The sequence below is a fragment of the Leucoraja erinacea genome, chromosome 5 (genome assembly GCF_028641065.1).
Source record: "Leucoraja erinacea ecotype New England chromosome 5, Leri_hhj_1, whole genome shotgun sequence".
NCBI lineage: Eukaryota > Metazoa > Chordata > Chondrichthyes > Rajiformes > Rajidae > Leucoraja > Leucoraja erinaceus.
In genome coordinates, this window is record NC_073381.1 from 36155598 (window position 1) to 36168259 (window position 12662).

General features: G+C 44.5%; 1 protein-coding gene across 2 annotated transcripts in view; it reads right to left on the minus strand.

Moving 5' to 3' along the window:
* Nucleotides 1–12662, minus strand: part of LOC129697127 (kelch-like protein 29) — a 388072-nt gene that overhangs the window by 128414 nt on the left and 246996 nt on the right. For both annotated transcript variants that reach the window (XM_055635374.1, XM_055635375.1), the window contains exon 4: nucleotides 6655–7176. In XM_055635374.1, coding sequence (XP_055491349.1) covers nucleotides 6655–7176 — 522 coding nt within the window. The remainder of the gene's footprint in view (nucleotides 1–6654; nucleotides 7177–12662) is intronic.

The window sequence follows — 12662 nt, forward strand, 5'->3', positions numbered from 1 at the left end:
TCATCAGTCGGGTATAAAGGAAAATACATCAGGACTCTGCGTCTTGTATTTTGGTAGTACCCAATTGGCCTACTCAACCATGGTTCCCAGTGTTAATGAACATGGTATTAGAACCATGTATCACCATCCCGAATAGACCAGACTTGTTGGTTCATCCCGTAACAAGGGATAGCCACCCATGCCATAACTATTTGAATATTAATTTGTAGTTTAAAAATACCTCTACTACAGCTGGGACTGACGGACCGAACAGTGAATATGATTTTGGCGGCCCAAAGACAGTCCACCAAAAAACAGTATCTGGTCTATATCAGGAAGTGGGAGATGTATTGTAACAAAAACAGCATCACCTACAGAGATATGAACATCCCGTCTGTTCTGGAATACCTGGCAGGCCTCCATTATGATGAGGGGCTCAGTTATAGTGCCATCAATTGCGCCAGAAGTGCCTTATCGACTTATCTATGACAAGGAACAGAGCGTCACTCTGTTGGAACTCACCCACTGGTAACAAAACTTATGAGGGGAATTTTTAATACCAATCCCCAAGAACCAGGTACTCCCAAATATGGGATGTGAGTATTGTCCTGAAGATGCTCAGGAATTGGTCTCCAGCAACAGCTCTGTCCCTACATTGACTGACATTAAAAACAGTCATGCTAATGGCATTGGTCACGGCACAAAGGGTACAGTCATTACATAAATTAAGACTGGACAACATGACCTCTATATCTGAAAATATTACGTTTCATATTTTTGAATTAGTAAAGCAGAACAGACAGGGATCAGCAGGCCTCAATATAGAATTTAGGTCATATCCAACAGATGATTGTCTCTGTATAGTAAGACATTTGTCGTTATACATGGAGAAAACGAAAATCATCAGAGGCAATGAGAAGGCACTTTTAGTCAGCCATCAACCACACAAAAGAGTGATGGTCCAGACCATCTCAAGATGGCTGAAACAGGTGCTAACACAGGCTGGGGTGGATACTAATATTTTAAAATCTCATTCCACCAGGGCTGCAGTTACATCGGCAGCTATGCAGTTGGATGTACCAATGGACCAAATCCTCAAGGCAGCAGGATGGTCAGGGGAAAAAACATTCCAACTATTTTATCATAAACCAGTCATGAAACCTGGAACGTTTGCAGAAACAATTTTAAGTTCTGTAATTTAATTTACCCCATAAATAGGGGTTATAATTTGTGTTAATAAATTTTATGAATTTCAATGTCGAATTCATGTCTAAATTATGTTGACACAATTCCTCCTACAGTCATCAAGGCAGATGTGATGCATGGACTCGTTTCCACAGCATGAAATCACAGAGCTTTAAAATCTTCACGTAGTCACTCACGTGACTCCGAAGTAAAATAGCAAGATTAAACGAGAACTTACCAGTTTGAAGTTTGATCGTTATTTTATGAGGAGTAACGTTGAGGGATTATGTGCCCTCCGCTCCCACCCTTGATCATATACTCAACTGGTATCTCTTCTCTAATCTTACTATGTTTAGTCATTACAGTTATCTGTGATTTCACACCGCTGCTTTGAAGAATGGCACGCATGCGTCCTGGTGGGATTCTTCACATAATCCCTCAACGTTACTCCTCATAAAATAACGATCAAACTTCAAACTGGTACGTTTTCGTTTAATGCATGCATAAACCATCATCAAAGGCCACAAGGTCGTGGTTCTGGCCTCTCTGTATGATCTCTACTACAACGCAGCCCATAGCGGTCATCCTGGGGTCGATGCCACTATTTCTCACGCTCAGGGACAATTCTACTGGCCTGGTATGGCCAAATATATCAAGGACCGAGCTTCCTCCTGCTCCATCTGCAACAACCTCGCCCCGCACCAGCAGCGACAGCCCCTTTTGCAGCAGCCGGTGCCTGCCATGCCCTGGACATCGCTGGCTGCCGACATATTCAAATGGTGGGGCCAGCAGTTCCTTGTCCTGGTGGACTCGTACTCCAACTGGTTCGAGGTGGACCTGCTTCCTTCAATCAACTCCAAGATGGTCATCAGCAGACTGCGCAGGCACTTCACCACCTTCGGTGCCCCTGTCCGTTTACAAACTGACAATGGCCGACAATTTACCAGCGCTGAATTCAAATCTTTCACTACCAAGTGGAACTTTCATCATTACACTAGCAGCCCACAGTATCCACAAAGCAACGGCCTTGCCGAGCGAGCCGTGCAGAGTGCTAAGGGTCTGCTTGAGCAGTCCCGCCTGTCTAACTCCGACTTGTACCTGGGCTTACTTAATCTCCGTAATATCTCCCGTGACCCGACCATGGGTTCCCCTGCCCAGCGTCTGATGTCGAGGACAACCAGGCCACCTATGCCGATCACTCAACAGACCCTGCTACCCAAGGTATTCGAGCCTGCCGTTGTCCAGCAGTGGATTGAACAGAAGCATGAGTTTCAACGGCGTTCCCACGACAGGTCCTGCCACCCGTTGATGTCCCTACTGCCCGGGCAAGTTGTCCGGTTGCAAACTAGCACTGGCCATTCCCGTCTCGCGACCGTAGTCGGTGTGGCTGATTCGCCTCGTTCTTACCTGGTGGACTATGAAGGGACTGTCTATCGTCAGAGCCGTCAACACCTGTTGGCTGTGAACGAGACGAAGCCTCCACCTGCGGGTCCTTATGCTCCACCTCTGTGGTCCCAGCCTGCCCCTGCCGGCTTTCCTGCTGATCGCTGCATGCCCCAGACCCCTCGCTTGTTGCGTTCTCCTCCACCGCTGCCGCCAGGTTCTGGCTGGTTTGCCTCCCCTCCTGCACGTTCTCCCTCCCCTCCTGTCTCTCCTGCTCCGGCTGCGTCTCCTCCTGCTTTCACTGCTGCTACGGATGCGTCTCCTCCTGGTTTAACTTTCTCGCCTACTTCTGCTGCGCCTTCTCTTCTTTCCGATGGGGGGGGGGGAAGGTGTTGCATGCACGCGTTCAAGTCACATTGTTAAGCCGCCTGTCCGCTATGGTGACTTTGTGTTTAGATTCGTATATTTTATATAATCACACTGCCATGGGTCTATTTCAATTCTGATTTCTAAGGGGAAGGATGTAGATGGTTTATGCATGCAACCAATAATATAGCTACCTCAGTACCACTAACCACGCCTTAGTTATCAAGTATAATAACACTCTCTCTTCCTATCTATCGCTCTCTCCAGCACGGTGACAGACTGTGTGCAGTTAGTGCTGGATCATGTTTAATCTGTGTGTTTATTAAAGAGTTAAGTAAAGTTACAAGTGTGTGAGATTCACTTCTTTACAATGCTTATTAATTTTGTTTTTTGAGATATGTTAAGCTTTTATAGCTCCTTTTTTTAATGTTTATTGGTAATTGCCTCGTTATATACTCAGAACAATTAGGGGCTGGGATGTAGGAGCCATTAAGCTTGTCAGTATTATTATCATGTCTGATATTTTTAGCTTTAGTTTTTATCTGCCTGTACATTTGTAGGTGGGATTTAATACGTAGTAGGGGTGTGTTCTTTTGTTAGAGTAGTCTGGCGCAGACTTTCAGATTAAAAGTTTCAGTTTGGTGTCGGAGAATGAGGGGAAACAGTTTTCTACCATGACACACACATGTTACGAGACGACATACCTTTATAAGAAGAAGCTTTTATGTGATTTATTCAGTATTCAGTATTTACTTTAATGTCATTTTAACTGAGTACTTACATACACAGATGAAAAGAAAAAAATGTTTCTCAATCAGATTTATATAATGCGAATGGAACAGAGATTAAGAACGGAAAGTTATGAGTTATTTCTTTGTTTTGTATTACTTCAATAACAAAGCAATTAATCAAGAAACGAAGTTTTGAAGATTCGTCTTTGCCGTCTTATGTATGTCATGAGTGCGTTAGGCTATACGTCAAGTTGGACTTTGAGAATGTTGTAAATGCCATAATTTATCATAATTCACCATAATTTATTTGCATTTTTCATACAAATTCTGGAGATAAAGGAGAAGGTAATTATGATCATTTCAATAAAATATATTTAACATTACAAACTCAATTAAGAGGCAGTGGAGCTAATCCCTAGAGATGATGGGTACTCAATTTCTTTCTTGCATAATTGTATTTCAGTGCAGTAGCTCTCTCAAACACTTATGGATAATTTAAACCGATAAAAGTTGTTTCTTCTGGTACCAAGTGTTTCACATTATACAACTGTTCATTGGGTTGGAGAAGGAATCTTTCTTATTTCATAAGATATTTATGGGAATGAATCTTGCTGTCCAATATTGGCAATTGTGATCAGAACCTATGGAAAACGGCTCTTTAATCTACGTTAAATCTCAGACTTTTAGATACGTGCATTTAAACACAGAAGTCTGAGACTTACTGAGTGACAGATGGCATCGCATCTGTCACTACTTTCCATCATAGGAGTCCAATGGTGATGACCAGACTTGCAGGGATTTCCCCGCAGCAAGCCCAGATCCTCTGCCAGGTAGGATTCAAAATGCTGGCCAACTTCAAAGGAGATTATAGGGTAAAGATTTAGTTGGACAAGAGGATGATATTTGGCTTTAGAAAGTATTGTTTTGCTTTAGTTCCGAGTCTTTAATAATTATCATGTGTTCTTGAGATTTTTTGAATTCAATTTGATATTTACCATTTATATAAAATGGAAATTCTGTTTTTAGTTTTTAAACCGTGTATGCTGCACAGTATTCGTTTATCCGGAGCCTGATCCTGGACTCAAGGTGCAGAAGAAAGGTCCAGTCTTTCACAGCAAACGCAGGTGAATGTAAATGTTCAGGGATTATAGACGGCAATTCTGGCCCTGTCCTGCATGATCTGGTCCAGTAATTAATTTGATTTAGCAGGGGTTAAGATTGCCCACATAAAGATATATAGACAGCAAAATACACCATCATTCACTCAGCACTTCTTCACGAGGTTGTTTTTAAAATACTTAACTGATTCAAAACCAATACATTCAAACCATAGATTGATTTTACTCATAGGAGCAATCAAATATTTTAAGTATCATAATTAATAGGGGAATGTTTTTTTCCCACTTGGCTAATGAAGGTGCATGTTTTAAGAACAGAAAAAAAGTAACAGCTGTACAAATGTCTTCATAGTCTGCTCAGTTCTTCTCATCAGCTCTTCGAGAGCCCACAATCTGAGTTTGCTTACACACACACACTCTTGCCACCTTACCCAACTCCAGCTATTCTTTCACACAAAATAAGAACTCACCCCTTGTTCTTGGATGCCAATGCCTAAACCTCCAGCTTACATTTCACTTCCACAATATGAAAATCCTTCACATTTTCTTCTCCTTATTTTAGCAGACTGCAGCAAGTTATAATCACATAACCCTCTTTGTTCCTCTATTTTGTTTTCTAGTACATCCTCCTCTTTTTCATCTTGTGATGTGTGACCACATCCCAGTTGCCAGGATCTCTTACTCATGACCTTGCAGCCCCAGAACCTTCACTTAAACACAATTTGCAAAGAATGTGATTCCTATCAGATCAAACTTCAGCTCAGCATATAATAATTTCTGAAGCACTTTGTGACATATCTCAACTTTAAAGGAGGTACATAATTTCAAGTAGATAGTTATCTAAATCCCATGCAATTGAGGACTGGTAAAATAATTCATTTTCAATTGGATGCAGGAAAAGCTCCTAATCATTATAACATAAGTAGCACACCATAGACATAGTGATAGATTAACTGGGAGAAATGAATAACATTCTTTGAAGCTTCACATTTTAAGCCAAACTCGATAATTACACGTGGCAAGAAACATTGAATAGTGCAGAGATAAATAATATTAAAGAATCAAGTAGATTTTGCAAAGGTGACAGAAGATAATGAAAAATCATACCATTTAAACAAAGATCTAATTGGATTCTAAATGATTAGCCATGCATCTCTTCCACAATTTGTCTTTAATTCCAGATTAAGACCATTATTCTTTATTGTCTTGGTTCTATTTTTTTTCTCCTATTCAATAGGTAAATTTATATGATATCTGATCAAAATTTTAAGGATAACCAAAGAACACCATGTGTATTCATAACTGAAAGTGTGCGTATTCTTCTTGTGTCTTGATTGGAAATTTGCTGTTTCAGATTCAGTTCCAGGAAAAAACTCGAACTTAGTGCAAGTTATGAAATAGTCAACAGTGCTCCATGTTGTAAATTAAGTTCTATTTTTAATGTACCATCACCAGTTAAGCACTTGTAGACCACTTATGTTCAGAAGTTCACATTATTCAGCAAGATGATGCAGGATACCAACTACCATTACAAGGATAGCACACAAAAAAATGCAGAATATCACCATTGTTCTTACTGAGAAAGACTCATATTTGTACAAATTATAATTAATGCTAATTATCTTAAATACCTGCAAAATGATTTGATCGATGCAGAATAAGTAGGACACATTTATTGCAACTGGCCCATTGAGTCGATGTTTCAAAATAATCAGTTAATTATCCTCAAATGTTTAAATGTCATTGTACAAAGAATTGTTTAAATCAAATTTACCACTCTATTACCTTCTTCTACAAGTCTGCAGACCATGATATACCAAGTGGATGATAAAAGGCATTAATGAAGCATGCTTCTATATTAAATATACAATAAAACAGCAAACTGAACCTACCTTTCGGATGCCAAGGGTCGGTAAACTCGTACTTTCCCGTCCCAACAGTTCGTAACATCTGGGTACCATTTTTGTCATCTTCGATTTGTGTTGGGTTTAAAGGAAGTTGGGAAACAACTTGCCCATTGACGCCTTGAGCATTACCAGGAAGAGTTACTGAAGGCAGATCAGATGGATGCAGAATGGGGCAGCTCATGTGACCATTCCCAATTGTGGTAGGGGCAGGCTGAGTCACCTGACCCACCCCAGTGAGAGGGGACACGGTCATCGGATGACTTGTTGTGTACAATGGTTGACTCTGCAGATTCACAACCCTGTTACTTAGTGGTTGTGAAGGATGTTGTACTTGATAGTGTGTTGTCATAAGTGGAAGCTGAGGAGGAACTGGAGGTGGGATTGTGGGTGTAACTCCAATCACTGGACCTTGAACGCCAAATGTTGGTGCCTGTGCAATCCCATATGTGGGAGGTATTAGGGCAGGTGGGCCAACCGCAGCAACTGAAGGGGCCCATGGTGTTGGACCTGAAATTTAAAGAAAACAATGATTAAAGTGTCTCCCTCTCCATGATTTCCATAGCTCCACAATCATGTCTAATAACTGGAATTTATATTTTGCTCAATCTTTAAATAGGCATGAATAGGTTTCAAAAATCAATCTATCTATATACCTATATTACTAAAAGTCTGATCTTGACCGCTTTTGGCCCACTGTGCTGCGATTTCCGAGAGAGCGCCAGCACCAACGGCCTTCATTTTCAACCACCTCGCTCGGAGCTCCCCTCCGCCTTCCGGGACCAGAGGATTTTTCCCATCGATGAAAAATCAGAGAGGTATTCATGTTTTTTTTAAATTCCCCATTCTCTCTGCTGCCCCTGCTGACGGCAGGGGGAGGGACTATAAAACCCTGAAGTGTAGTGCCTCACTCAGTCTCTGCCAGACCCAGGAAGCAAGAGGGTCACCATTCTCTGAGCTGCGAATAACACTACACCACGGTGAGTCCCCTCGATGCGGCTGTAAAGTGGCTGCAGCCCAATTGTTTACCTCGCCTTTATAACAAGTTTGTGTTCACAAAATGCATTTTGGTTGTCAGGCGGCTGCAGCCCAATTGTTTGCCTCGCCTTCTTAACAAGTCAGTGGTGGAATATTGTTTGCCTCGCCTTCTATCGGTCAGTGGTGGAATATTGCCTAGGGGGATGGGCCCAATGGGTCTGCACCTGGTTTAGTATCTATATTACTAAAACTTTGTTCTTGACCGGTTTTGGCGATCTGTGCTGCGATTTCCGAGAGAACGCCACCACTTATGGCTGTCATTTTTGGCCACCTCGCTCAGAGCCCCCCTCCGCCGTATGTGTGCCGAGGATTTTTCCCGTTGATGAAATATGACAGAGATATTAATGATTTTACAAAATTCCCCATTCTCTCTGCTGCCCCTGCTGGCGGCAGGGGGGAGGGACTATAAAACCAGGAAGTGGTGTGCCTCATTCAGTCTCTTCAAGATGGAGGAAGGCAGAGGGTCACGTTTCTCTGAGCTGTGAATAAAACTGAACACATGTCCACACAACTATGAGTAAGTACCCTTAATGTGGTTTGAAAATGAAAATATGGTTAAAGTAAAAAAGCACTGCCTACAAATGTTTGTTTGGGTTGAAATAAAAAGGCACTCTCTCTCTCTCTCCCCCTTCTCTACTCTCCCCCCCTCCTCCTCTCCCCCCCTCTCCTCCCCCTCCCCTCACCTCACCCCCCTCTCAGCACACCCCCTCAGTCCCCCCTCCTATCTCTCCCCCTCTCTTCTTCCCCCCCTCTCTTCTTCTTCCCCCCTATCCCCCTCCTCTCCCCCCTCTCCTCTCCCCCCCCCCCCCTCTCCCCCCCCCCCTCTCCCCCCCCCCTCTCCTCCCCCCCATGCTCTCTCCCTCTTCTCTCCCCCCTCTCCTCTCTCCCCCCTCTCCTCTCCCCCCTCCTCTCCCCCCCCCCCCCCCCCTCTCTCTCTCCCCTCTTTTTTCTCCCCCCCTCCTCCCCTCTATCGCCTCGCCTCCCCCACCCCTAAACCCCCCTCCCTCTCCACACACCCCATACCCCCTTCCCTCCGCCCTCCCTGCTCCCCACCTCCTCCCCTCCCCTCACCTCACCCCCCTCTCAGCAAACCCTCTCTCTCCCCCTCTCCCTCCTCTCTCTCCCCCTCTCCCCCCCTCTCCCCTCCCCCCCCTCTCCCCTCCCTCTCCTCTCCCCCATCTCTCCTCCTGCTCTCTCTCCCCTCCCCCTCTCCTCCCCCCCTCCTCCCTCCTCCCCCTCTCCTCTCCCCTTTCCCCCTCCTCTCCTCTCCCCTCCTCTCTTCCCTCCCTCTCTCCTCCCCCTCCTCTCTTCCCCCCCTCTCCTCTCTCTCCTCCCCCCTCTCTCTCTCTCCCCCTCCTCTCCTCACCCCCCTCCTCTCCTCTCTCCCCCCCTCCCTCTCCCCCTTCTCCCACCTTCTACCCCTCTCTCTCTCCTCTCTTTCCTCTCCCCCCCTCCTCCACTCCATCCCCTCCTCCACCGTCCCTCCCCCCCCCCCCTACCCCCCTTTTCTCTCCACCCTCCCTGCTCCCCACCTCTCCCCCTCCCCTCACCCCCCTCTCCTCTCTCCACACCACCTCTCCCCCCCCCCCCTCCCGCCCCCTCTCCCCCTCTCTCCCCCTTCCCCTCTCTCCCCCCTCCCCCCCTCTCTCTCCCCTCCATCCCCTCCCCCACCCTCCCTCCCCTAAACCCCCTCCCCTCCACACCCCTACACCCTTCTCTCTCCACCCTCCCTGCTCCCCACCTCTCCCCCTCCCCTCACCCCCCACCCCCCTCTCAGCCCCCCCTCTCTCTCCCCCTCACTCTAGATGTGACTGCAAGTTGGGGGCTATGCGTCAGTAGATACGGTGGTTATGGGGTAAAAGGAGCAAATTAATAATATTAATATTATATCAAGGGAGGTAATTAGCGTGAGTGCGGGGGGGGGGGGGGGGTGATAGTTAGTGTGTGTGACGCTGCATGCCGCCTCCCCCCCCCACAACCGCACGTTGGGGGAACAGACCCAACGGGTCTGCACTTGGCCTAGTATATTACTAAAACTTTCTGTTTTTTTGTTTGTTTGTATGCATGTGTGCGTTCATGTTCGTGATATTCCAAAACCCCGACAAAATGGTACACGATAGTGCTACAGGTTTTGGCCCACCTTACTCACCATTGTCCTGAGGTAAATTAACCAAGTTTCGTTTACATTGATGGTATATTTTACAAGTTGTTGACATTTTAAACTTTACAAAAAACACTTTTCAAACACATTTCCATTTGGCCTACCCGTCAGCCATGTTCGTCATCACAATGATGTCACAATGGGGTCCGGAATCTCATTTACATTTAAAAATAGCGATTTTCAAAAAAACTCAGTTTTAATCAAATTATTCCATTTTTATTAACAGCTAATGTAAATAAGCTCTTCTAAGCCCCCCCCCCCCCCCCCCCCCCCCCCCCCAGTCCAGTTCAGTCAATAAAAGAACTGGAACAACTAATCTTTATTTTTGGATTGCACAAAATTCCCCTATATGATACCTAAACCACTGCGGGTTTGATCCTTGTATCTGCCTGGCCAAGCCCTTCAGCCTCGTGCAAGCAGAAGCACTGCAAAAGGTCACGCAGTCCAAAGCGCTCTTCTAGAAGATCGACAAAGGACCTCGTGGAGGCTGCCTTTTATAGGTCCCTGAACCTTGAGGGGCCGAACTGCAGAGGGGTGATCTCTTTACAATCTAATCAAACACATTAATTACAACAATACATTATTGACAGTTACCCAGACCAATAACAGAATCCCTCTTACATTGTTGCATGAGAAGCTTCTGGAAGAAGCTAACTTAACTTGAATAATGCAACATTGACCCAGGAATCCAAACAAACCAGCCAGGGGCTCAACACTTTGGCCAATCACCAAACAGCAGGGTTTATTATTTACAATATGTACACTTAGTTTGCAGTAATCCAATCAACGCCATGCATTTCACACTTCCTTGGGGATCCTCTGCAGAAATCACAACGGGGATCTCTGGCGTCACAACAGGCACCCCTCAGCTGCGCCTGCGCAGTTGGGGGTTATGGGTCAGTGGTGGAATATTGCCTTGGTGGATGTGCACAACGCACCTGGTCTTGTATCTTATAAAATGTGTAATATTTAACTTCACATAAAGCACATTCATACCAATTTGCATTATTTCATTGGACTCTTACATGCAGGTACAGGTACAGCAGGCATAAGCATGCAGGTACAGCAGGCAGTGAAGAAAGCGAATGGCATGTTGGCCTTTATAACAAGAGGAATCGAATATAGGAGCAAAGTGGTCCTTCTGCAGTTGTACAGAGCCCTAGTGAGACCACACCTGGAGTATTGTGTGCAGTTTTGGTCCCCTATTTTGAGGAAGGACATTCTTGCTATTGAGGAAGTGCAGCGTAGGTTTACAAGGTTAATTCCTGGGATGGCGGGACTGTGATATGCTGAGAGAATGGAGCAGCTGGGCTTGTACACTCTGGAATTTAGAAGGATGAGAGGGATCTCATTGAAACATATAAGATTGTTAAGGGCTTGGACACAGGTAGGAAACATGTTCCCGATGTTGGGGGATTCCAGAACCAGGGGCCACAGTTTATGAATAATGAGTAAGCCATTTAGTACGTAGATGAGGAAACACTTTTTTTCACAGAGAGTGGTGAGTGTGGAATTCTCTGCCTCAGAGGGTGGTGGAGGCAGGTTCACTGGGTGCTTTCAAGAGAGAGCTAGATAGGGCTCTTAAAAATAGCGGAGTCAGGGGAGAAGGCAGGAACGGGGTACTGATCGGGGATGATCTGCCATGATCACATTGAATGGCGGTGCTGATTCGAAGGCACGAATGGCCTACTCCTGCACCTATTGTCTATTGTCTTCCTGTTGACAATGAGTGTGAGCACTACATGTTGGGGCACATAACTCGAGTAGGGGCATGGAAGATGTGGGAGAAGTGGAGTTGATATAATTTATGTAGATCCTGATTTTACAAACGTAGCTCAATAATGAAAATATAAAGACAGCATTATATTGAAAGGAACATTATTACATCATCGTTACATGGTTACTTACTATTAAACAACTTTAATGTTATCAAACTCAGGTATTAAGATCCTCCCACAAAAATATATCGGAGCACAATTTATAGTGTAAGATATAGTCCCCGTTATCTAAAGGAGAAGCATTTTTGATGATATCTAAATCAGAAATAATGAATGTATAGAATAATCTGTTTCTCTCTACTTCTCAAAGTTTTCAAAACTTTTTGTCTAGCACCATAGAGCACATTTGAAAGTGTAACCTGGGAATAAAGGTTCTCACTGTCTATCCTATCTATGTCTCTCATAAGTTTATATACTTCCATCAATTCTTCCCTTAACCTTCAACTTCTGTTTCCTGCTCTAGTCTGTCAATGTTTTTGTATTGCACACCCTATTCACTAGAACTTCAGGTTGAGATACCGTCTACAAATTTGGAAATTGTACCTTGTATACCCAAGTGCAAGTCCTGAATGTATACTAAATAAATCAATTGCCCTAAAGTTGATGCTGGGTATTCTACAATATTTAGTTTAGTTTAGAGATACGGCACGGAAACAGGCCACTGAGTCCGCACCGACCAGCGATCCCCGCACACTAACAATATCCTACACACACTAGGGACAATTTACATTTTATACTAACCTAATTAACCCGTATATCTTTGGCGTGTGGGAGGAATATTGAAGATCTCGGAGAAAACCCACGTGGTGACGGGGAGAACGTACAAACTCCGTACAGACAGCATATACTCCTTTTTTGGCCCTGTTCAATGTCAACATTTTATCTAAACACCATTTAAGGATTGCAAAACATTATTCATGCTGATAGTTAAAGTGTGTATAAAACATTTTCTCCGAGATATTTGGTTTCCTCCCACATGCCAAAGATGTACAGGTTTGTAGGTTAATTAGGGCACAATT